This window comes from Bidens hawaiensis, unplaced genomic scaffold, assembly GCF_021521415.1.
Source record: "Bidens hawaiensis isolate Kalapana, Puna unplaced genomic scaffold, B.hawaiensis_p1.1 tig00015451_1, whole genome shotgun sequence".
NCBI classification, from domain to species: domain Eukaryota; kingdom Viridiplantae; phylum Streptophyta; class Magnoliopsida; order Asterales; family Asteraceae; genus Bidens; species Bidens hawaiensis.
Genome location: NW_027492381.1, coordinates 107,327 through 133,579, shown reverse-complemented (window position 1 = coordinate 133,579; position 26,253 = coordinate 107,327). Strand labels below are relative to the sequence as shown.

General features: G+C 35.5%; 1 protein-coding gene and 3 pseudogenes across 2 annotated transcripts; 3 read left to right on the top strand and 1 right to left on the bottom strand.

Moving 5' to 3' along the window:
* The first annotated feature begins 2,453 nt into the window (after nt 1-2,453).
* On the top strand, nt 2,454-9,993 carry LOC143549223 (aspartate--tRNA ligase 2, cytoplasmic-like). Its single transcript, XM_077040173.1, has 12 exons — nt 2,454-2,591; nt 2,669-2,779; nt 3,064-3,117; nt 3,250-3,329; nt 3,487-3,591; nt 8,197-8,299; nt 8,401-8,514; nt 8,647-8,937; nt 9,015-9,125; nt 9,410-9,463; nt 9,596-9,675; nt 9,832-9,993. The coding sequence occupies exons 1-12, from the start codon at nt 2,454-2,456 to the stop codon at nt 9,959-9,961; spliced, it is 1,371 nt and encodes a 456-aa protein (XP_076896288.1). The 3' UTR covers nt 9,962-9,993.
* Nucleotides 9,994-13,638: 3,645 nt separating this feature from the next.
* LOC143549228 (putative 2' cyclic ADP-D-ribose synthase BdTIR) lies at nt 13,639-14,456 on the top strand (annotated as a pseudogene).
* Nucleotides 14,457-16,327: 1,871 nt separating this feature from the next.
* Nucleotides 16,328-20,098, bottom strand: LOC143549229 (beta-glucosidase 18-like; annotated as a pseudogene). The gene is made up of 11 exons (XR_013138107.1): nt 19,928-20,098; nt 19,791-19,857; nt 19,289-19,347; nt 19,130-19,205; nt 18,965-19,039; nt 18,805-18,892; nt 18,264-18,709; nt 17,306-17,558; nt 17,136-17,238; nt 16,926-17,034; nt 16,328-16,676 (listed from the first exon to the last, which is right to left on the bottom strand). The product of XR_013138107.1 is annotated as a beta-glucosidase 18-like (transcript).
* A 3,885-nt stretch (nt 20,099-23,983) lies between these two features.
* LOC143549222 (putative peroxidase 61) lies at nt 23,984-26,083 on the top strand (annotated as a pseudogene).
* Nucleotides 26,084-26,253: the final 170 nt, after the last annotated feature.

Sequence of the window (26,253 nt, the reverse complement as noted above, 5' to 3'; positions counted from 1 at the left end):
AAGAGCATACTGGCACTCGCCAGCAGTACTCTTGGCATCCTTGTCCGACGTGGACGACGGATTCTCGAGGTATACATCGGACTCCTCGACAGTAACCTCAGGATCATGAGAAGACATGTTTGGGATGTAAACAAGAACGATTTCAGGAGAATGCTCGACAGAAAAGTTAGAGTATTCGCCGGAAATCGTTTAGAAGAAGAAGAGAGGTGAAACTGTGAGTTGAGATGCAACATCTCCTCCCTTTATATACTCATCGCAATGAATGCGATGAATTTAATGCGGAAGAAAGAGGAAAACGCTGGTGCAATGAAACTATGACACGTGGAAAAAGCAAGCTGGCAACAGCTGTTGACAGGACGCGTGCCGTAAACTTCGCGGCCACGCGCCCGAAAACTTGCGCCCACGCGCCTGAAAAAGCGTCTGGAATGACCATATACTGTCACGTCGTCATAACTTCCTACACGTCCTGAAACTGTCAGAGGAAACCGTCGGACGACGTTTCAACAGTTTGGACTGTTCTTATCCTTTCACCAACTCTTCGAATTTCAAAAAGATTCAAAAAAATTCAAAAGTAAGCGGGACTATACCTCTTACCTTGGCAACCAAGTAACTATAAGACAGGTGCGAGTACAGTGTTAAGGCAAAACCCTTCACATACTTAGCACCTGCAGGGAATTGAAGCCAAGAATACCTCGGCGACCAAGTAACTATAAGACGGGTGCAGGTACAGTGTCAAGGCAAAACCCTTCACATACTTAGCACCCGCAGGGAATTGAAGCCAGGAATACCTTGGAAGTAAAGTAACTATAAGACGAGTGCGGGTACAGTGTCAAGGCGAAACCCTTCACATACCTAGAACTCCGCAGGGAATTGAAACCAAGAAGGATCTTCTGGGCCATGCTTGCGGAAACGGGAATAACATCCCCGCATAGCGGGAACGTCGAGAACTAGATTGTTTGAAGCTCCAAGATGGAATTGGTTGTTTTAACATAATTGATCACTATGTTCAAAACTACCAAAACCTCATAGAGAATCTATACAAGTGGAACTCAACGCTCCTGACTTGCGAGGAGGTTACAGACCTACCCGCATCATACCCAAAGATCAAACAGAAAAGTCGGGAATTTCTGCACGTGACATTAGGACTTCCGCGGGAAGAATCCCCATGGAAAATCTTAAAACTAAACCCTTTTCAAAACCCTTTGCTTAAGTCCAAAAGTTCACCTCACTTATTAACAATTCATGAGAAGAACATTGGACTGGGGGGACTTGAAGAGGTAGGTCCCAGCAAGACTCACCTCAAAGAGGGACGTCTGCGCAGTTGAACCCGCAAGACTCACCTTCAACAGGGACGTCTGCGCAAAGGCTAAACTCGCAAGACTCACCTTGAAGAGACGTCTGCGCAGAAACCAACTGGATCCGCAGGACCCACCATGCTCAGAGACGTGACGTCCTTACGCGCAGTACGCAAGCTGTTCCCGCAGGAAAAGCCTCCCAATGGTCGACGTACTCCGCCTGTTCCCGCAGCAACGGATACTAGCCATCAGGGAAGGCTACCCGCGCAGCAAGGCTACACGCACAAGGCACTTAACTTTTAAATAATTCAGTAATGTCACTTGAAGAAGGAGTGAGCAAGCCGGGAACACTCCCGCACAAAGCCGGGAACACTCCCGCACAAATGAGCCAGTCCGTACGATACTGGAGGATCTTTTGTACTGTACCTGACGAGGTATGGACAAAAGATTTGACCAAAGATACGACAGCTCACTGACAACAGTATGACGAGCAGCACGCTCTTGTACTGTATGTCACTATCAGCCGCTGCCTACTCACCAACCTGTCGGAGGACGTGCATAGCCTGCAGTTGGTGGAACAGGAAAAGTACACAGCCGGCCTGGTCACTATCAGCCGCTGCCTACCCACCAACCACCAGCATGGCACGTGCGTAGCCCACAGTTGGCAGAACAGGAATACTATTCAGCCGGCTGTACCTGCTTGGAAACCTACCTTCGGCTATAAATACTCCAACACCTTGGAATGGTATGGACACATTACATTACCTTATCACATCTTATCTTTTCTAGCAATATCTTAATATACACTTATATTCAAGAGCAATCTAGTCTGATTCTCACGCCGGAGGGTGGTCACAAGGTGGTACCCCCCCCCCTTCTAAGTGACGAGCTCACGGTGTCTGTTTTGCAGGTCACCAGAACCATCTTTGCCGGACATAACCCCTCGTGGGAAACATCTATTTAACCCCCAGATTATCCGTAATCTGCCCGGGGTCAATTAGTGTTTCTTCAGGGCTCAAAGTTAATATTTTGGCAGCCCATAATGACGTACCCAGCTCAGCCTAACTAATCTTTTAAGTCTCACATGGATTAATCCCATCATATTAATAACTTTAAAAAGAATGTGGACTTGCACAGTCGCCACAGTTTTACAACCAGATGGTAATCACTGCTGAACTTGGGCGTGTCTTTGAGGCTGGCCCCGTTTTCCGAGCCGAGGACTCCTACACACACAGGCATTTGTGTGAATTCGTCGGTCTTGACGCCGAAATGGAGATTAAGGAGCACTATTTTGAGGTATGTACAGATTACTACTTGTTGTATAATTAATTAATTTCAAATAAAAATAAATTCATCACTACTGATATATATAGGTGATGGATGTGGTTGACCATCTGTTTGTTGAGATGTTTGATGCTTTGAATGCAAAATGCAAACAAGAACTAGAAGCCATCGACAAACAGTATCCCTTTACACCATTGAAAGTAGGTTAAATTCCTCTCTCGTTTATTATGTTAATTTGTTACATCTATGATATTAATATTCTGAATGTTCCCAAGAGATCTCTATCTCATCAACTTCAGTCTGAACATTCGACATTGCAGATGAATTTAGAGAAAGGATTATAAGAAAGTTCAGTGCTTTATCAGAGAAAAAGCAAAAGGATGATCAGGGAATAAAGGCGATAAAACTTCAACTAGAAGACCTTGCGACTATGATTTTAATATACTACTGTTGTACGTTAATGTTTTCTTATTCAATTACGCAGTACTTGCGGAAGACCTTGCGACTCACTTTTGAAGAAGGGATCAAGATGCTTAAGGTTGGTAAAACTGTGCTAGTTCTGTTAAGATGTTGCGGTTTAGTTTTCTTTACGCTTTGAGGAGTGAATTTGTATTTTAATTATTCAGTCATTCTGACCCGACCCATGTTTGATAAAATTATTCCCGTGTAGGACGCTGGTGTTGAAGCAGATCCGCTCGGAGACCTTAACACAGAGTCAGAAAGAGCGTTAGGGAAGCTCGTGTTGGAGAAGTATGTGAAGTTCTCAAACTTTAACTAACCTTTTTTTATATAATAGTAATAATATTAGTGTAATAAATAATTACTTTTACTATATTACCAGGTTTATTAGTTTTGTTTCCCTTTTTTAATCTTGTTAATTTTCTTTTTAAATTTTGACTGATTGCAGGTATGACACCGACATTTTCATACTGCATCGGTACCCACTCGCAGCTAGGCCCTTTTATACGATGCCTTGCGCCGACAACGGTGATTATAGCTGCTCTTTCTATTTGTATATTTAAAACTGAGAAATTGTCAATTTGTATAAATATTGAATAATTTATAAGATACTACAGGAACTTTTTAAATATACAGAGAAACCCACTCACAAAATTTGATAGGACGAATGAGAATGCTCTATAATTATATATCTATTTAATTATAAAAATCTAATCAGATACTTTACTTGTACTTAACAGGTAAACAAATGCCTTATATTACCTGTTAAAGTCGTGTAGGTACATGTTTTGTATTCATCTCTTAGTATAAATTGTAAGCCCTAGGTTTGATGTTAATATTATAAAATCAAGATTGAGAAACAATAATATAAATACCCAACTGTGGTGTCAAAAAATCAACTTAAATAGTTTCTTAAGTCCCCGTAATCTGTATATCCAAATAACAGCCTTTGTGCTGATTTGCTTATAAATGTACACCTAATGAACACATATATTTTCACCTTGTAAATGAATCGAACAAACCTGAACACAACATGTTCGTGTTTGTTCATTTAACTTAACCAAACAAACAATCGAACGGAGTTTCTTTTGTTTGTGTTCGCACGTTAAGAAAATGAACATGTTTGTTTATATACAAGATACATGTTAAGATCATGTAGGTTCCCGTCGTGTACTTGTGTACGTATCTAAATTTTCAGCCCTGGGTTAGCTCGTTGGAACCGTACACCACCAAATCAACACCGCTTGCTCCAGTTAGTTTAGTCACCGAAAAACATGGGGGGTAGGTCAAGGGTATCATAATCAACTTTAAAACCACCAAAACCTAGACACTGATCGATTTCTAGGTGGGGTAATAGGAATTGGACTTGCAAGGAATTGGAATCCAATTCCATTCTTGATGTGTTCGTTTGACATGTGAATTGGAATCTATCACCACGAATACCCACCATCTCTAGCCAACCCCAGACGTTAAAGTCAAGAACTTGGGTCAACATTTAAGTCGTGTTCGAGTCGACCGACCGAGTCTATGGTCCGGATCTATGTTTTGTTTCGCGTTCGGGTCGAGGTCGACGTTACGGGGTCTCGCATATGTTGGTGATCCGGATCGTGTTCGAGTCGACGGTCGATAACGTGTCCAGGTCGTGTTCGTGTCGACAGTACGTGTCGCATTCAGGTCAATAATTGAACCGAACGCGCTTTGACGTGGAGCGTGGAACCACACACGCTTTGACGTTCGTCTAACATAACTGACCTGGAATGTTGAAACGAACTGGCCTTGAGCGTCAAACCAAACATGAAATGGCTCGGAGCTTCGAACCGAACGCAAATGAACCTGGAGTGTTGAACCAAGGCGAAAGCGTTGAACCGAAATGAAGGCGAATTGACCCGGGGGTCGAATCGACTCGAAGCGCTACGAATTGGATTGCCAACCCGAATGCGAACATGTTGATCGATCAAAGATTCCAATGAATTTACTTGGATTCCTCTACATTTTAGAAGGATTTTGAAATTCTTTGGTTCAACACTCTAAAATAGAATTAAGATTCCAATTCTAACGAAACAAACACGCCAAGCCGTGGGATTTTTTTTCCAATTCCTTTGAAATTCCGCGAATTATGTGAAAAAAGCGCATCCTAAGTTGAAAGTTGGGATTATCGTGTTACGTTGGCCAAAGTTAGGATCGTTAAAATCCAAACTCATTCATAGCCGTTGTTATTATGATTGTTATATTATTATTATTATTATATTAGTTACTAGCTTTTAAATCAGTGTATTACACGGGATTTGTCAAACTATTAAAAATAAATAAGGTTCATTATTTAAAAAAAATAAAATTTATGCTATGTGTATTTATAAAAATAAATAAGGTCCGATGAAAAAAATATACTCATTCCACCTTTATTCAATGAATTTTGTTCTTTAAGACAGAATTACAAATTTTGTCCTTTAAAAAAAGCCAAATTACGGTTCGTGTCCTTTTCTTAGTTTCCTTGCAGGCGGTATCCTTTAAACTTTTTTTTCCTACACGTTATGTCCTTTACGCTAACTGGGTTAGAAAAACTCTGTTAAATCCCATCACGTGAGAAGCATGTGAGGGCATATTGGTCTTTTTGCCTACCCTGCAACTTCTTCTTCTTCTTCTTCTTCATTTTGCAGATCTTATAAAAATAGTCTCTGTGTCCTATCATCGTCTCCCTCAACAGGCCACCACCAAAGAATATATCGATACTCAGCCAAGCCCTAAAACCTGACTCAGTTTCATGTTTAAAATTCGTTCTTCATCGTTGTAGTTTGTAAATAAAAACATAGGGCTTTTAATCAGAAAGAAGAGGCGATTCGATTGATATAATACTTACCATGAATAGTGCCCACTTTGATACAGGCGAAGCGTCGCCGGAAAACTTGCGGCGGCGGCAGTGGACTCGGATAACATAAGTGGCCGATTTTGAGAGGGCAAAGGTGACGATTTGAATTCCAATCAGAAGGCCTGACAGGTCGTAACCGCGTCATTTAGGACGCAAGATTCTGCGTTTATTACTTCGAGTAAACATGACAGGTTTTGGTGATTATTTGCAGTCGATTGCATGGTCGACGGAAAACTAAGATGGCCGGAAATTTGGTGCCGGAAAAATGTGATGTGCAGGGGAGAGGGTGGTTCATCAATTAACAATCTAGGGTTTCACCAATGGATCCCACCATCCCAATTTCTGCCCAAGTGGGCGGAGGAGTAGATGGTTAAGAAGATGGAGAAGAAGAGTGGGAGGTATGGTGATGAAATTGGGATGGTGGGATCCATTGGTGAAACCCTAGATTGTTAATTGATGAATCTAATTAAGATCTGCAAAATGAAGAAGAAGAAGAGGAAGAAGAAGTTGCAGGGTAGGCAAAAAGACCAATATGCCCTCACATGCTTCTCACGTGATGGGATTTAACAGAGTTTTTCTAACCCAGTTAGCGTAAAGGACATAACGTGTAGGAAAAAAAAGTTTAAAGGATACCGCCTGCAAGGAAACTAAGAAAAGGACACGAACCGTAATTTGGTTTTTTTTAAAGGACAAAATTTGTAATTCTGTCGTTCTTTAATATAAAAAATCCAGCATAGAATGAAAGAAATATGTATAAAATCCTCAAAATTACTCTACAAGATACAAGTTTCTATTATTAAGAATCCAGCCGTGAAGGGTTAAGCCCAGCCCGTTATATATTAAAAAACTTTAAAATTTAAAGAAACAAAAATTGACCCCTTAACGTGTAAAATTTGAACCGTTAGTAAAAACTTTTACTTGATCAGTTAAGTAAACAAAACTGATTTGTTAATGAGACTAAAAATACCTTTCTTTTAACCGTTAATGAAACAAAAAGTTGACCCGTTACCGAGTTAAATTTGACCATACTAAAAAAAACATTTGACCCGTTAATTAAACCAAAAATAGCGTAATATCATAATTTGGATCCAGCTTCCTCTACCAACACCACACCACCAAACCCGATTATTATTATTATTATTATTATTATTATTATTATTATTATTATTAATAATCGGGTATGTCTTTAAGCTTTCCGATTTTAGTCCTTGAATTTTATATTGTTATAATTTAGCCCCTCAAAGTTTTAAACTATTTTAGTTTTGAGACATGACACTTTTTTTTGCTAAACTTTTTTTACTTTTCATTAGCATCTCAAGGTTTTTATGGTTTTAGTATGTGTCTTAATTTGTGTTTTTCTTCCCACATAGTTATTTGTTATTACTTATACATCTAAGTTATTGATCCTTTTGTAACGTTTAACATACAATATTTTTAAAACCTTTTTAGTATACCATCACGACATGCTCCTATTTTTATCTCTTTCATGTTGTTAAACGAAGTTGTACTCACAATAAGTTATATAAGTAGCGATGACAACGGATTATTATTCGCAATACAACTATTTTATTATAAACCATATATCGAGTGTCGGTAGCACATCAATCACATAATGAGTCGAACTAATACCAACCAAGTTCTTTTGATAGTTAGATAAACTTTTATTTTGTTGTGCCAAAGTGTTATTCGTTACGATGTGCTTGCATATTTACGTTTTAATATTCGGATACGTTGCCGAGTTCCCCGCGCAAAGCGCGTCCGGAACACACTAGTTATTATTATTATTTCTAAGGTCAGTTTCAGGCTGGATATTTCAGAAAGCCCAAGCCCATCAGGGTTCGGTTGGAGTTCTTATAAAAGCGTTTTATTATAATATTATTATTATGGAAAACATTTGAAACTTAGTTTTTAATTAATAATATTAACAGAGCTCGTTCGTCGTCTTCTTTCTTCTTCACACAAACCGATGGAAAACATTGACAGCGGTTCTGCTAATTACGGAGACGTTAGTATTCAGTCAGAATCTTCAGTCAAAAGCTATTACCGGTGCAATGCGTAGTGACGGTGGATGCTTCAAGTGTCAACGTTGATAGTGCCCAAATGCTGTTTAAGTATGCTACCAAAGAATCCGTTGTTGATGTTCAAGGAATCGTAATAGTTCCCCCAAACCTTATTAAAGGCGTATCTCAGCACCAGGTGAAGTGCACTTCGTTTCTCTCTGTCTGCTAGTTTGTATGAATGAAATATTAGTTAATAATAATAATAATAATACCACATTTGCTTTGCTTGCAGGTTGAAGTACATGATTTATTGTGTAAACAGAGCTGAATCGGTACTTCCTATAACTCTTGAGGATGCTGCTAGGAGTGAGATTGAAATTGCCAACGCCTTGGAGGTATATAATATATATATATATACATACTGTATTTGATAACTAGACGTTGTTACGCCCATCAGTTTGTCCCAATTTTGTGTGACTGTTTTGTTGTTATGCAGGCTGGAGTCCAAATCGTTCGTGTGAATCAGGACACACGGTTAGACCAAAGGGTTATCAACTTGCGCACCCTAGCAAATAATGGGATTTTTAGTCTCAAGTCCCGCATATCAAATGTAATTAGCATTTCCTTTCCTGTTGTTTCTAAATTACTCTGCATTGAATTTCAGTTTACTATTCATTGCTTGCTTACTGTATTATGTTTGTCAAGCAGCATATATAACCAAAGCCGATATTGTTTTCTGCAGTTGTTTGGACAGATTCTGCTGGATCTAGATTTTGTCCAGATTCACACCCCAAAGATACTTCCACGCGCGAGCGAAGGCGGTGCTGCTGTTTTTAAACTCGACTACAAAGGAAAGCCTGCATGTCTCGCACAGTCGCCACAGTTTTACAACCAGATGGTAATCACTGCTGAACTTGGGCGTGTCTTTGAGGCTGGCCCCGTTTTCCGAGCCGAGGACTCCTACACACACAGGCATTTGTGTGAATTCGTCGGTCTTGACGCCGAAATGGAGATTAAGGAGCACTATTTTGAGGTATGTACAGATTACTACTTGTTGTATAATTAATTAATTTCAAATAAAAATAAATTCATCACTACTGATATATATAGGTGATGGATGTGGTTGACCATCTGTTTGTTGAGATGTTTGATGCTTTGAATGCAAAATGCAAACAAGAACTAGAAGCCATCGACAAACAGTATCCCTTTACACCATTGAAAGTAGGTTAAATTCCTCTCTCGTTTATTATGTTAATTTGTTACATCTATGATATTAATATTCTGAATGTTCCCAAGAGATCTCTATCTCATCAACTTCAGTCTGAACATTCGACATTGCAGATGAATTTAGAGAAAGGATTATAAGAAAGTTCAGTGCTTTATCAGAGAAAAAGCAAAAGGATGATCAGGGAATAAAGGCGATAAAACTTCAACTAGAAGACCTTGCGACTATGATATTAATATACTACTGTTGTACGTTAATGTTTTCTTATTCAATTACGCAGTACTTGCGGAAGACCTTGCGACTCACTTTTGAAGAAGGGATCAAGATGCTTAAGGTTGGTAAAACTGTGCTAGTTCTGTTAAGATGTTGCGGTTTAGTTTTCTTTACGCTTTGAGGAGTGAATTTGTATTTTAATTATTCAGTCATTCTGACCCGACCCATGTTTGATAAAATTATTCCCGTGTAGGACGCTGGTGTTGAAGCAGATCCGCTCGGAGACCTTAACACAGAGTCAGAAAGAGCGTTAGGGAAGCTCGTGTTGGAGAAGTATGTGAAGTTCTCAAACTTTGACTAACATTTTTTTATATAATAGTAATAATATTAGTGTAATTATAATTACTTTTACTGTATTATCAGGTTTGTTAGTTTTGTTTCCCTTTTTTAATCTTGTTAATTTTCTTTTTAAATTTTGACTGATTGCAGGTATGACACCGACTTTTTCATACTGCATCGGTACCCACTCGCAGCAAGGCCCTTTTATACGATGCCCTGCGCCGACAACGGTGATTATAGCTGCTCTTTCGATGTGTTCTTAACAGGCAAGCATTGTTAATTTTAAGTTCTAATAGCTGCCTATTTGTATATTTAAAATTGAGAAATTGTCAGTTTGTATATATAAACTTCATTTGAATAATACGAGAATATAAAATGAATTAAACAAAATTAAATACTCATAAATATAAGTTTTTATTAATAAGAAAGTTCCGAATTACATTCCCGAGTTGGGTAAACATAAACGAATACAAATACGAAAAATCCGAGATGTTACGACAGTAGAACGACGACGACGATGATGTTGGGAATAAGCCCACCACACGCAGACGAGACGACGACGTGGGTGGTGCTGCAGTTTAGATTTGTTTTTGTGTTTTGTTTCTTTTTTTCGAACTCATTATTATGTATTTAATATTATTATATAAATTTTGTTTTGTTTATGTTTTTCGTTTCAATTTTAAAATTGTTGAAACGAGAAGTTCAACTTTTACCCGAAATATTTCCTATTAACTCGGTTTTACCAAGGATTGGTCAATCCATGGCATATTATTTTTTCATTTTAAAAAATAATCTTTTTATAAAAAATATTTTTTTTAATATTTTTCATTTTAAACCAAGTTCGAGTTTGAATAATATGAGGATATAAAATGAATTAAACAAAATTAAATACTCATAAATACAAATTTTCATTAATAAGAAAGTTCCGAATTACATTCCCGAGTCGGGTAAACATAAACGAATACAAATACGAAAAATCCGAGATGTTGCGACGGTAGAACGACGACGACGACGATGATGTTAGGGATAAGCCCACCACACACAGATGAGACGACGACGCGGGTGGTGCTGCAGTTTAGATTTGTTTTTGTGTTTTGCTTCTTTTTTTCGAACTCGTTATTATGTATTTAATATTATTATATAAATTTTGTCTTGTTTATGTTGTTTCGTTTCAATTTTAAAATTGTTGAAACGAGAAGTTCGACTTTTACCCGAAATATTTCCTATTAACTCGGTTTTACCTAGAATTGGCCCATCCATGGCATATCATTTTTCATTTTAAAAAATAATCTTTTTAAAAAAATACTTTTTAAATATTTTTCATTTTAAACCAAGTTCGAGTTTGAATAATACGAGGATATAAAAACAAAATTAAATACTCATAAATACAAGTTTTTATTAAAATTGTATGTATGAATTTAAAAGTCAAACTTCTAAATTGTATTTATGACTGATTTTATTTAAAAGTCGAACTTCTCCTTAAAACGAGAAGTTTGAATTTTACTCAGTTTTACTCAAAACTTGGTTTAAAATGAAAAATATTTAAAAAGTATTTTTTTTAAAAGATTACTAATACAAAAGTCAAAAACAAACAAAAGATAAAATAAAATAAAAGAATAGAAAAGACAACAAAAAAATAATATAATAATAAAAAAGACAAAAGAAAACACATTTTTATTAAACACCCCACCAACATGCTATGAATTGACCAATCCTTGGCTGATTGGGTGGGTGTTTTAGAAACACCATATTATGTACGTAACAAACCCCTTTTGATATCATCTAAATTAAAAAAAGGTTGTACTAACCACATCCCAGGGCCCACACTCCCTTATATGCCAAGGATAGTTATATCTGTGGCATATATGAGTGTTTCTAAAAGGACGTTTTTTTATCTGTTTATGTTAATTTTATTTATTTTAATTATCGTTTTTTTATTTTGTTGTTTTATTAAAAAAAGATTTTTTGTTGATTTTCTTTATCAACAATTATAAAAATTATAACTAAACAATGTAAATAAATAAGATATATACACGCAACCATTACAACGAGTTTGTACAAGTAATAACAAAATTCTATCTAAATATCAGCGTCACTAATGTAATAGGCGCCGACGTCGCTATCAAGCCAACATCTGAATCCCAGTCTTCGTCGTCCTCACGGCTGCGCCTACGCCTGGTGTGCTCGCTTTATGATCAGAACATGGTGGTGGTTTTTTGTGTTTTTTATTGTCACGTAAATCTTAAGATTTAATCATCGTCTGTTAACACGATGACGTTGTCATTTAGATATATTTCTACATTTTGTTATTATTTGTACAAACTCGTTGTGATGGTGGTGGTTTTTGTGTTTTTCTTTGTACAACGTTGTCGTTGTTCTCGCGGCCGCGCCTAATGGCCGATGTGCTCGCTTCATGGTCAGAACGTGGTGGTGTTTTTTTTTTGTGTGTGTTTTTTATCATCACATAATCCTAAGATTTAATCGCCTGTTAGCACGCTGGTGACGTTGCCATTTAGATAGATTTATACATTTTGTTATTATTTGTACAAACTTGTAATGGTTATGTGTGTGTGTGTAGGGATGAGATCGGGACCGTACCAGTGCCGGTCCCGAAAATCACGAAATCTTGGTACCGGTACCGGTACGAGACCGGGATTGAAGGCAAAAATTCGGGAAATACCGGTACCGGTCTCGGTCCCGGTCTCGGTCCCGTACCGGTACCGAAACTTAAAACTTTGGTACCGGTACCGGTACCAGTAACGATTTTGCTCATCCCTATGTGTGTGTATATATACTTTAAATTTACAATTTTACAACCAAAATTGCGAATGTACATAAAACAAATACATTTTAATTATGTGATCTAAAGTCGATTTTCCTTGAAGTTTTAAACCTTGGCAAAATACCCAACAAATTTAACTTATGACACACATTTAGAAGAATAGAATAAACAATAAATGGATTGAAAGGATCACCCCGTGAACACGACGTACTGACACGATCACGACCTGTTTAGTGAAACGTGTTCACAGGGTTCAACCCAAAACTGACTCAAGCCCTTTTATATCAAACAAGTCACTATTTGTATCGGCTCATACACGAAACAGTGTGTAACAAGTCCGATCAATCTGCCTTGTTGTGAAGAACTGATTGCACAAAAATGCATACAATTTGAATTAATAGTCACAACTTGCCTGATAATGTTCGTGTCTTCGTGATAACGCTTTGCAGCCTTCCCATGAGCCAATAACATATTATGCATAACATCAGAATTGGCAGCTGAACAGTTGCCAAACAGTTGAGAGCAACTCGTTTATCGTGATTTAGTATCTTACGCAGTCACCAAACTCTTGAAACAAGAATCTGTAAAATGTCGGAATTTGTCCCGGCCTGCAAGAAAGACATTAATAATAACATGATTAACAAAATGTTGATGAACTTGACAAACGTTTTATCATCGTATATGAACACAAAATGGTTGAAAAACGTGTTTGAAGGGTCTTTGGAAATTCCCTTGACTGAAAAAACATTCAAAATATTGTTTGTCACTTTGTCTGCTTGTCAATTCTTTAGCCTCAACATTGATTGAATATTCAAATTATTTTCTTTTTTTAGTAAACAAAATTAAAAATTTTAAAAAATATATATAAACCGTACTTATAAACAGATACATAGATACAAATTTTCGACCATATATTATTACATTGTTGCTGCGTAATTCTTTGAAAGGACGGATCCAGGCATTGTCCAAGTGACCAGAGAACTTTTTTTACGTTATTTGATATCTTATACTCGCTTTTTTTTTTATATAATATACACAATGTAACAAATATATTACAAGTTCTCCCAAAAATTAAGTTTAGAGGGTATTAAGTGTTGCATCAATGAATCGGTCCATTCAACATATTATAATATAATAATTGTAAGTTGCAACTTTTTTACTAATTTGGTCATGTTTACTTCTATTCTAATAAGTCCAAAAAAAGACATTCTCATTCAATCCCATGTCATCTATAAATACAAACCTTCAACACAACCTTAAAACTCCAACCTTAGCCAAAACAAAAACATTTAAGATTTTACTTTCACTTTCCTAAAAAAGAAACCATGCAACGTGCAGCCATGTTAAACACCATCAAACGCCAAATAGCATTACAAAAGGCACAACGAGCGGTTCAACCCGCATGTGATGTTTTCATAAACCATCGTGGGATCGATACCAAAAGATCAATTGCCTCTTTGCTCTACCACCAACTTGTGTTGTCAAGAATCCCGTCGTTTCTTGACAACAAGAACATGAAACCGGGTGATAAACTTTTTGAGCATATTGATAATGCAATAATTGGTTGCAAGATTGGTGTCGCGGTCTTTTCACCCCGTTATTGTGAATCATATTTTTGTCTTCACGAACTTGCTTTAATGATGGAGGCGAGGAAAAAAGTTATTCCTATTTTTTGTGACGTGAAGCCCTCTGAGCTTCGCGTCACAGATAATAAACTATGTTCTCCGTCAGAGATTAGAAGATTCAGTTACGCGATTGAAGAGGCTAAGAATACAGTAGGACTCGCATTCGACACATCCAAAGGGTAAATATTTGTTGATATAATCAATTTATTTATTTATGTATTTTTTGGAAGTTTTAATGTTTTTATTAACCAAAATTTACAGGAACTGGGCAGATGTGGTAGCCATATGCAACCGAGTTGGTTCAAGATAGCTTGATTGAGATCAACAACGAGAAGAACGTTGCTCGGCCCGCTGAAATCGTGAATTAAAACCTGCTTGTGGGAACTAATATCGACCTTCCTTATGACGATTTTTTGTTTTTTTATTTACAATAATGCCCTTTTTAAGGTTGGAAGTGTAAATTAGTTGCACATATTTTCATTTCTTGTAACTCTATCCCTTCATGTCTTGAATTGTTTGAATAAAAGCTTATTGCAGATTTTTACATTTTTCTTTTTGTAAATGTTCGTATATAGACACACTTGACAGTAATGTGCGTATACATATACTTTTAGACGTGTAACATATTATAACGAAATTTAAGTAATCTTGATACCATCTTGCTGACAATTTGGGTTTTCAGTCAAACGCTTGACGGTCCGCATAGTATAACCCGAATGCTACATTGTACCCATGTATCCATTCGTAGTTTTTGATCACCGAACCATACAAATTAACCATGAACATCAGCTCCATTACTGTCTTTTTAACACAAAAATATGTCAAAGCTTATTTTGACTTTCTTGGTCAAACTGACTACTTGTCAAGTACAAAAACATTAGTGGTATTATAAGTTTATAACGGGTTGAAACGTAACAATATAACGCTCTGTGTGTAGTTTTCTAATTTTCTAACATAATGTCATATTTGTCAAAGGTAAATCTAGGATGACTGTATGACTTTTGATAAAATTTGGGTCAAAAAAGAATAAAACCCTACTTGAGTGGCGCTTCAGAAAAGAAACTTGCGGATGAACGTAAAAATTCATAACAAAATTTAAGTAACGATATGTGCAAGTTAGAGGTCGTAAACATCAGCAAGCTGTTGTTTTTTTAAGAAATCTTGATACCATCTTGCTGACAATTTCGGTATTCGGTCAAATGTTTGTCGGTCAAAACAATGCAACCTGAATCGTACGTTGTACCCGCATATCAATTCATAGTGGTCCATCAATGACCATATAAAATAGCCATGAACGTCAGCTCCACTACTGTCATTTCAACACACAAAAAGTTAAATCTTCTTTTGGAAGTTGACTACTTGCTAAATACATAATTGACCACCCGCTATGGGGCTTGGTCAGGTGATGTGGCGGGCGCCTTTGGGCGCGGAGCACCACCAAGGGGCGCCCTTGGTGGTGGGGCGCCGATGCTCAAGGTGGTTGCAACGCTGGGCGCGGAAAGGGCTTTGATGGTGGGGCCCTCTCTCTCTATCTCTCACATACACATACATATGTATATATGTATATAATGGGCGCCTTTATCATAGCGGGGCATCTTTGGGGTCGGGCTTCGAAGCCCTCGATGCTTACGTGGTGCTGACGTGACACGGTGGAGGGGCTTCAAAGCCCCCCACCCCCCACCATAGAGGATGGTCTAACGGTTGAATCGTAACGATACATAGTTTCTATCATTATATGTGTACTTTTCCATCATAAGTCATATTAGTCAAGGTAAATTTGGACTATATTACTTCAACACCAATTTTCAAGCCAAAAAATAGTCTATTTGATTGTAAAGTTTGAATTCAAAGCATACAAAACTCACCTTATGGCTTTAACTAAAGAAGCAAGGTATATAAACATTTATCATATTCGGTAATAAACATGGGTGTATTATTGTATCACCTTATCGGCAAAACGTCATGTTCGAGTTATAGTTTCTACAAAACATTTAATAGCGCGATTAGCGGTTTCTAAGCAGCTAGAATTAGTGCAAATTTTGGCATATATAGCTGAATAGTGGTTGATTCCAATGAAATGAATATTGTTCTTCATAATCGTATACTGAAAACGTTCGTGGGAGCTAATATTGATCTTACGACGATTTTTTTGTTTTTAATTGACAATAAGGGCCTTTAAGGTTGGTAAGTTTAAACTAGTTGCACATGATGACTTTTCTTGTAACTCTATGCCTTCATCTCTTTGAATTGCATAAATAAAAGCTCATTGCAAAAATTCTACATGCTGTTTGCAGATGTTTATATAAAAAAATAAAATACACTAGACTAAAATGCGTGTATACAAATACTTTTAGATGCGTAAATTTTTTTAAAAAAATTGACATAATGGTATGTGCAAATCAAAGATCATATATATCAATCAGGCTGTTTCTCAGGAAATCTTGATACCATCTTGCCGACAATTTGGGTATTCGGTCAAATGTTTGACGGTCAACATAGTATAACCCGAATCTTACATTGTACCCATGTAGCCATTCGTAATTGTCCTCAACGACCACACAAAATAGCCACGAACATCCGCTCCATTACTGTCATTTCAACAACAAAAATAAGTCAACATTCTTTTGACTTCCATGGTCAAATGACTAACTTTTAAGTACATAATGACACTATAATGGTCAATACGTAACAATACAACGTTCTATGTGTAGTTTTCCATCATATAATCATATTATTCAAGGCAAATTTGGCTGACTTTATGACTTTACCATCAATTTTCAAGATAAAAATTAGTCTGTTTGACATTAAAGTATAAAGTCAAAGCACACAAAACTCACCTTATCGCTTTAACTAAAGAAGTGAGGTATGCTTGATGGAATTCAATTCTCTTGACATCATTCAAAATCTCTTCAACTTGAGCATTATCCACATTCGGTGACGAATAGCCTAACAAAAACTCAAAAATTAGTCACAATATTAATAATATAATTATATAAATATAAACAATATAATAACCAATAAACGTGCGTTTAAACGATAAAATTTACCATTTTCGGTAACAAACATGGGTGTGTTATTGAACCTAGTCTTGATATAATTAACAATCTCTTCCATGCCTCTCGGAACCACAAAAAACCTTGGCATTGATGTCTGAAAATACAAAATCAATATTTTTAATATTAATTATAGTAAAAAGGCATAAAACATAAGATCATACCGGATCACCGATTGGCACACCATCACGCTCTTCAGTAGTTTCAACAAAGCCTTTTATCGCGCGATTATAGGTTTCTAAGCAGCTAGAATTAGTGCAATCTTTGGCATATAAAGATGAATAATGATTGATTGCAATGAAATCAATACTATTCTTCATAAAATCTTTTTCTTCTTGGGAGAATCTTGGTAGCTCGTTTCCATGATATTCACGCATTTCTTGAGGGTAATCACCAAATATAGGCGGATCAAATGACCTGTTTGGATCAAAAAGATTGAACCACTTTTTCCATTTTAGTATGTTAATTGTAAAAAACAATTTTTTGAATAAAAAGTTTGGACCTTTTATACTCAATCTTGCCTTATTATAAATTTGGTGTATACAGCCATTCATAGGGGTGTGATAAAAGGTCATATTTTGTGGGTTGGTGGATCCAACCAAAACATGACTAACACAAGAATCAAGTCAGACATGTGACAAGAACATGACATGAATATTTGTGGGCTGACACGCAAACGGCCGTTTAAGCCAAATTTTTTTTATATATTCTTTTCACGTATTAATACTTTAAAATAACAATTTTACAACAAAAAATGCAAACGCATATAAAACAATTACTTTCTAATTAAAAAATCTTAGGCCATTTCTCGTTCAATTTTCAAAAGTTGGCATATAAACAATTACATTCTAATTTTCAAAATCTTAGGTCATATAACCCGTTTAGCTAAACGCGTTCACTTGGTTCGTCCCAAACCTGTTTATACTAAACCCAAACCCGTGAACTCCGTGTTACATTCGTGTCGTGTTAGTAATTTACACACCATGCTGCACACTTGCTTACCAATTACCAAAGACAATAAATGTCAACGCAGTCCAAAAGTTACTTACCCATGAGCTGCCATGTCATCATTTTTAATAGTTACTATTTGTATGCAATTATTAGTCCTTTAGAGAAAATTACCATCCAATATTAAAGATCAAGGCCCTCTCGGCAGCTTTGCGATCCAACTCACTATCTGTAATCGGTTCATACATGAAACAGTGTGCAACGAGTCCAATCAAACCGCCTTGTCTTGACTGCACAAACAAATCCAAATTCAAATCTTTTTCTTTATACAAAAATGCATACAATTTGCATAAAAGTTAACAACTTGCCTGATATTGTTCACGATAAAGCTTTGCAGCCTTCCCATGAGCCAATAACATATTATGCATGGCAAAAAGAGGCTCAATATCAGAATTGCCAGCTGAACAGTTGCCAAACGGTTGAGAACAACGGTTAGGTGGATACTCCCCTTTTTCATAAGCAAATTCTGAAACCAAATTCGGTTCGTTTATTGTGATCCAGTATTTTACACGGTCTCCAAAACTCTTGAAACAAGTTTCTGCAAATGTACGAATTCGTCCCTGCAAGAAAGACGTTAATAATAACATGAATACATAATTACGATAAGATTAGTTGGCTTGAGGGTAATAAATGTAAAATAGATGGTTAAACATACTGCATTTGTGGATCGAGCCAAGATTCGTATCGATCTTCGAATTCTTGAGGGAAATCTTCATGGTGAATTGTCACGAACGGCTCGATTCCTGTAAGATTCGCGTTATCAATCAAGATGTCTTGATTTTTAAAAATAATGACAAATATGCATAAAGATTCACCTTTTAGTACAAGATTATTAATGATCTTGTTGTAAAATATTATCCCTAAAGGATTAACTTCACCGAATCTTCCTCCTAAACGAATTAAGACGAATAAAACATTATTCAAATAATCAGTGAGCATTAAAACTAGTTGATGAAATAAACGATGAATAAAAAATTTACTTGGAAGAACTCTAGCCCAAGAAATCGAAAACCGATACGCTTGTATGCCAAGTGAATGCATAATCTCAATATCTTTCTGCATAAAAGCTAAACTATATTATAAAAAAAAAAAAAAAAACTTTTTATGAGTTAGTAGTGGGAGGATCAAGTATAATATACCATGAGCAGGTGGTAATGATTATCTGCAATATCTCCATTGTCACCATTTTCTCCACACCCTAACAACAATGAATAGAAACAACAAATAAGGGTGTTCGTGGTTCGGTTTGGGTCAGTTTTGGGGCAAAAACCGAACTAAAAACTGAAACTTTGGTTTTTCAATTTTCGAAAACCATTCAGTTTCAGTTTTTTTCAGTTTTTGGTTTGGGTTTTGTTCGTTTTGGTTTTTTTCGGTTTTATCATTTCAGCTTAAAAATTTGGGCCAGAAGAAAAAAATGGTCCAAAATAATAAATTTGGGCCTAAATCATATTGCTAATTAATATTAATTGATTATTATACATTTAGACTACTTATTTAAGTTACATACTAATAAATTCTATAACTACTTAAAATAAAAAATAAAAATAAAAAAATGAAATTCTTATTGAAAGAAAAAAATGGACCCAAAATAATAAATTTGAGCCTACTAAATCATTTTGTTAATTAAAACAAATGACTAACCTTTGGAATGACAGAATTCATCCCAATTAGTAAGAGACTTTCCATCTTCAAGATATGCACCTTCAACCTGCAAAACAGGGCATGTTTTGTGGGTCAAAATCAGGTCAAAATAATAATGGAAAACAGTTAAAGATTACTTGATAAGCAGAAGTGGTGGCTCCGAATAAAAACCCAGGTGGGAAATCGGATCTTTTGAGTGGGTGTTCTTCACTGAATCTTGATCCATCACCATTAATGGAAGCTTCAAGATTTGAAAAGCAAGTAGATATGATAAATAGGAGATAAATTGGTAGTGAATACAACTCCATTTTAAAAGAGCTAATAAAATCTTGTTGATGAAAATATATTAGTAAAAGTTTTTTTTTTCTCGCGTGTTAAGCGGGTTATTTTTAGTGTTTTCTATAGGTATATTGGTTTTTATTGATTCTGACTTTTTTATGCCGTTGTCGGTTTTAACTAACGAATTGGTTGTTGACTAAACCATCTTTTAACGCATTTGTTGCCAACAGTTCACGGCTAACGAAATCCTAACGCCGTTACTTGCAAATCTCTGGAAAAACGCTTTTGGCCGGATAAGTCACATTGTTCGCCGAAAAACTCAATAGAGGTGGCAAATGGGTTGGGTTGGGTCGAACGAGTCATGGGTTGAAATGAGTCATGGGTCAAAACAAGTATGAGTCAGAATGAGTTTGGGTCAAAACGGGTCAATTGTAAAAAAGGTTGTTTGGGTTTGGGTCGAAATAGGTTAGGGTCGAACCGGGTTTTGAGGTTTTTTTTTTGTGAACGAGAATAACGGCGGAAACATTTTAGTTTTTTTAGATTTTTCGTTTTTTATTTATATTTTAACTTATGATTTTTTTATAATTTTTTTTTTAAATTTTTTGAGGGGTTTTCTATTAAGATTAAAAACCTCAAAAAAATATTCAAAAATAATAAAAAAATTTATACTCAAAATATAAATCATAAACAAAAAATGTAAAAACACTAAAATGTTTCCTACGTTGTCCTCGTTCCATAAAAAAAACTCACCTAGAATCGAACCGAAACCGAAAGAATCGATGAAAATGAAATAAAGAAACAAAAAGCCAAAACCGGACCACATCAATCGAAATCGAAAAAATCAATCAAAACGAAACTAAAAGAATTTAAACCGAACAAAAACAAAACTGAAAAAGCGAACAAAAACGAGTTCGGAATCGACCTGAAAGAAACAAAAGAAACCAAAACCCAACACGTCACAGGCGAAAACTCGTGTTGGCTTGAAACCTGAACCGAATTCGTTCCAATATGAAACCTGTTTCGTGCGAAACCTGTCTTGTATGAAAACCCGTTCCAATCCGAAACATGTCATATTTCCTTAGGACACTAACCCACGTCGACCCATTTCTTTGAACTTGTCGACCCATTTTGACCCGAAAATAAAAGGATGGAATTTCAAATGACTCATTTTGACCCATTTAGTTAAACTTTTTACCCAAACCAACTCATTTAACTTTTAAAACAACTCAAATTGACTCATTTGAAAAGGTTTGGGTCAAGATTGTCACCCCTAAAACTCAACATGAACACAGCCAACACCACTAACTGACTTACCACCAACCACCACCACTTGAGCACCACCAACTGATTCCGACGATGGTTCTAGGTTCCAGCGACCTCAATATTTGGGGGTTTTACTAGGGAAATGTTCCTAAAGGTTCGATCCAAGGTTATAAACATGTTTGGGACGATAATGTTGAGTTTTCCGGCCAAAAACGTTTTTTTTTTTCCGGCGACCTGCAACTAACAGCGTTTGGATTCCGTTATTCGCGGGTCGTTGGGAACAAATACGTTAAAAGATGGGACCGTCAGCCGCCAATTAGTTAGTTGGGACTGATGGCAACCAAATGATGACATTTTTAGGATTAATAAAAACCAATACACCTTTTTTATATTATTATGAATATATATTGTTCTCGTATGATGTGTTTAGGTATAAAATGTAGTTAAACTTTAGTTTTTCTTATTTACGTTTGTATGGACTTGTTAGGATTGTTTGGTGATGCGGAACGTATCCAAATAACTCCCAAATCCGTTACAATCGATCTATTCACTCGCGAGTATACATGAATTTTGGAACCTGTTCTTTGAGGTCTTTAACATCTGAACTCTCTTTAATAACTCGTGCAACAATAAGTTCAACAATAGTGACCTTTAAACAAACTTAAAGTGTACCAACAACATCTAACTCTAGACTTACGTGAACAAACATAAGTGTCTTTGCTTGCCCACCTAACATAGTATAACATCAATTCACATAAAGTAGATTGAATATACGAACATGATTTTCTAGTTTGTATATGTTCATTAAAAAAATGAATGTGTGTGGTCGTTTATGCTGGGTCGTTAGTAGTTTAAATGAACGGTTTACGAACGTAAACGAGCAAACATAACTAAAGATAGACTAAAAAAACGTAAACGAATACAATTTTTCTTAACACCAATTAATAAAAGTATATATAAACCATTAGCCAAAAGTGGTAGCATGTTAAGTATGAGTTTCAAGACGACCAAATGGTTAAAGTTCAACAGGTATACCAAGCATCCGAAAACCTGTTAAATACTTCTTATCCTTATAAAAGGGCATTTTAAACTATAGAAAACTAGAAGGGGGATGGGGGTTGTGAATAGTTTTTCTTAATTTCAATCCAATTTTAGTGAGCTAATGACTTTGTTAAACTCTTTTCTCAACTTATAAATGTAAATACGACTAAAGTGAAAAGTAAAAAGTTAGAGATGACACAACAATATTTATAGAGATTCAAGTGACTGTTAACTAACGAATTATATCAATTAACTTCAAAGTTTATAATAGTTAACGTTAATAAAATTAAACAAGTATAAAGTGGATTCTTTTGAATTAAAGTATAATCTCTAACATATGTTCTTTTAAATGCACTGATATAAAACAATTAGAATTATTATTCTATAATATTGTTGCATTTATATATATTTCAATAGCTAATCATGTTGTATTAGTTAATATCGATCAAGAAGAATCGAGTCAACATTATCCAATCGTATAACGTTGGTAGTGCGTAATATAACATGTATGATGGTAGTGCGTATATATATTTCAATAGCTAATCATGTTGTATTAGTTAATATCGATCAAGAAGAATCGAGTCAACATTATCCAATCGTATAACGTTGGTAGTGCGTAATATAACATGTATGATGGGGAGTGACCGAGTGCTATAAACACATACATTTATGGCCCAATCATTAGTTAAGGGCTTTTAGGTTTCTCATTATACATGTACATATATGATGTGTGTAACGTTATTGTGGTATGAATAAAACTTTATTCTCTCCGGGTTTTCTTTGTTTTTAATAGTATTTATTTCTTGTAATTTTCAAAATTTTCTATTTCTAGCCTTCTGGATTGCATATATATTCCATTTAATTAAGGATAGTCCGAACATAACCACTGGTTTAGCTCCCTTATATTACTTTTACTTTATATCAATCATAAAAGAGAATATGGTTTATTTGCCAAATATTTTTTTTATACATTTTACACTTTATTGAAGATTGGGCTTTTGTTATATGGTTTTGATGTGTTTTTTTTACAATTATCAAACCAAATAAAATTAAATTGCATTGTTGATTACTTCTTTATATCGTATTCCCGTCTTTTGGTACAAGATGTAAAGTATAATTTTGGGTTATGGCTTCATTTTGGATCTTCAAGTCTTACTCCTGTCAAATAATCACCACGTACATAACTAGTCGTACAAGGCTCGTAGGAATGACATCAACCTGCCGAGAAGATAAATGAATTAACAAAATACAAGTGTCGCGTTGTACATTGTCCCTGCATCGTGTGAGAGTGTGTATCTTATATAAAAATTATCGGACCCTATAAAAGGTTTAAGGCCTTATAATTGTTGGTCTCAATTTTTTTTACCAATACTCCAAGTATTCAACGATAACTTGTTAGGTTATTGGGGAAATCTTAGCTAGGGGTGTTCGTTTTTATTAAATCTAACACAATGTTTCATAGTTTGATTTGTTTTCCTCGCCGGTTGTTTCGTTTTTGATGTTTACAATGTGTAATATGTATCTGAATACTAACAGGGGATGGCATCACATGTCTATCACCAGAATATAAAATCCCAATTGGTCCTGATGTGGTATTTAACATTACATTCATGAACGTTATCTCTAATGATAAGTCATCAACAACTAAAGAGAAATCTGTACTTTTTAAGCAACATTATATACCTTTCAATATTAAAGCTGCAATTGAGGTTATTTGCTCAAATTGCAGATCAATTGACTTTATATACTTTTGTAGTTTTACATTTACCACTCATATACAACTCGAAACGATTTGATTTTTGAAATTTTTAAAACTAAATTAATTTAATATATATGATTGCAATAACTGTATTATTATAATTATTTAAATTTTTGAACAGAATTATTAGGAGTTTGTAGCAACTTTTGAGCATTTCTTTTAGGTTATAAATTATTTAATATACTCGAATCGACCCGTTCATAAGTAAATGGATTGAAATCTCTCTCTAATTTCTTGCTTCGCTCTCTATTTTGCAGGTTTATAAACATCTCACTATGTGTGTGTATGTGAACAAAGTTGTTTTTAACTTTAATTAATGTTTATCACAGGATAGTTATCCAGAAAAACTTGGAAAAATGTTTGTGGTACATGTTCTTTATGTATTTATGGAAGATGGTTTATTTGTTTATTGATGAAAAAACAAAGAAAAAAAAATAAGTTTTGTCTGTAGTTTTGTACGCTTGTCAGTTCAATCCACATATAACAGCTCATCATTTATTCTTAATGGTTAACGGGCCAAATATAGCCAAATACAGAAAAATCATCACCAAAAGCATGGGGACTAGGTGCTTTTGTGCTTATTGATAAAATCAAGCAAGTTTTGGAAGCACAGTGCCCGGAAGCCGTTTCGTGTGCCGACATTCTCAACCTTGCAGCCAGAGATGCCGTTTATTTCGTAAGTGAAACCTTCTCGCATTAAACATGATATATAACCCATTAACCCCTATACTATGGCTATAAACTTGCCAAGCCAGGTTGGGTTCCAGCCTTTGGGTTCAGGCTCGCAGGTCGGTTCATTTATCATGACGACCAAAAATGTAGAACTCGAACCCGGGTAGTAAAATACTTAAGCCAACTCGTTTGCATTAAGAAAAAAATTAAATTAAGACGTTTCACACATTGATATATATAAATAAAAAATAGTATTTTTAACATGATACATAATTTATAAACTGTATAATCTATAACTTATTCAATTTGGGTTATACTTCAGGCTAATACTTTAGTTATTTTATATATTAAAATCCGGGCTTTAAAATAAACGAGTCTAACAAGCGAGCCAATGAGCCTAACTAACCTTGGCTCGGCATGTTTACAAACAAGCTTATTTCGAGCGAGTTGTGAGCATTTTCGAACAGCTCTACCCTATACACATTGCAACTTAATTATAGATTTGATAAGTAAATGTTTGACTAACATCAAAAGTCAACTTTGTGTCAAATTTTTACAGTCGGTGGACCATCTTATCCGATTTTATTAGGATTCAACTTTGGCATACTTTCAGTCTAAAGGTTTAGATGACTACAACAATATTGTTTCTATAAACCGTAATTCTACTACCATTTGTATAACAAATAGACAAACACATGTTTACAATAATATTCTTTTATGACTTTAAAAACTTATAATTTCAGGAGCACTTATGATCGGAAGAGTTTGATGCGAAAACATTATCGACCACCTGTACAATTTCAACAAGACTGGAAAACCCGACCCCACAATGGAAGAATCTATATTAACTTATTTGAGAATAAATGCCCTCCAAAAGTGAGGTTGGGTCAACCCAAGCTGCTCATAAGCTTAAACCCAAGTAACCCGACCCACAGCTTCACCAACTCCTATTACTCTTGAGAGTTGACCAATAAAGCCGTTCTAGGAGTTGACCAACAGTTTTGTGGTGGTGGTGACATATATGATTTAACCAATGAATTTGCTTCATCGGTTGAAGATTTTGAAAGGGAGTTTTGCTTTTTCGATGAGTAAGATGGGCGGGCTCAATGTTTTGACCGGAACACAGGGTCAGATTCGACTCGATTGTCGTATGGTCAACAAGTAGATTGAATGTGATTATTTTGTTCTTAATAAATAGTGGGATTGTTCTTTCATTAAAATAAAAGTCTATTCCTCTACTGAAATATAAATAATCAGTTGTTTAATTCCATGTTTACAAGTTGTATATTGCTTAAACTTATAACTTATAAGTTTCCACCACATCCTATTAATACAATAAAAAAATGTGGCACGCGCCACGTGGTACAAATAATGAGAGTGTGTTTCCAGTTTTCCTAACATGCAAAATGTGCCTCTTAGACTCTCTCCAATGCTTACTTTGGAGATGAT

What these genes read in the sequence shown, in the direction of transcription:
- LOC143549223 (XM_077040173.1), top strand. Translation starts at nt 2,454, where the DNA reads ATGGTAATCACTGCTGAACTTGGGCGTGTCTTTGAGGCTGGCCCCGTT. An exon ending in GGGAAGCTCGTGTTGGAGAA is followed by an intron (nt 3,330 to 3,486) that starts GTATGTGAAGTT and finishes GACTGATTGCAG; the next exon opens with GTATGACACCGACATTTTCA. An exon ending in GGGAAGCTCGTGTTGGAGAA is followed by an intron (nt 9,676 to 9,831) that starts GTATGTGAAGTT and finishes GACTGATTGCAG; the next exon opens with GTATGACACCGACTTTTTCA.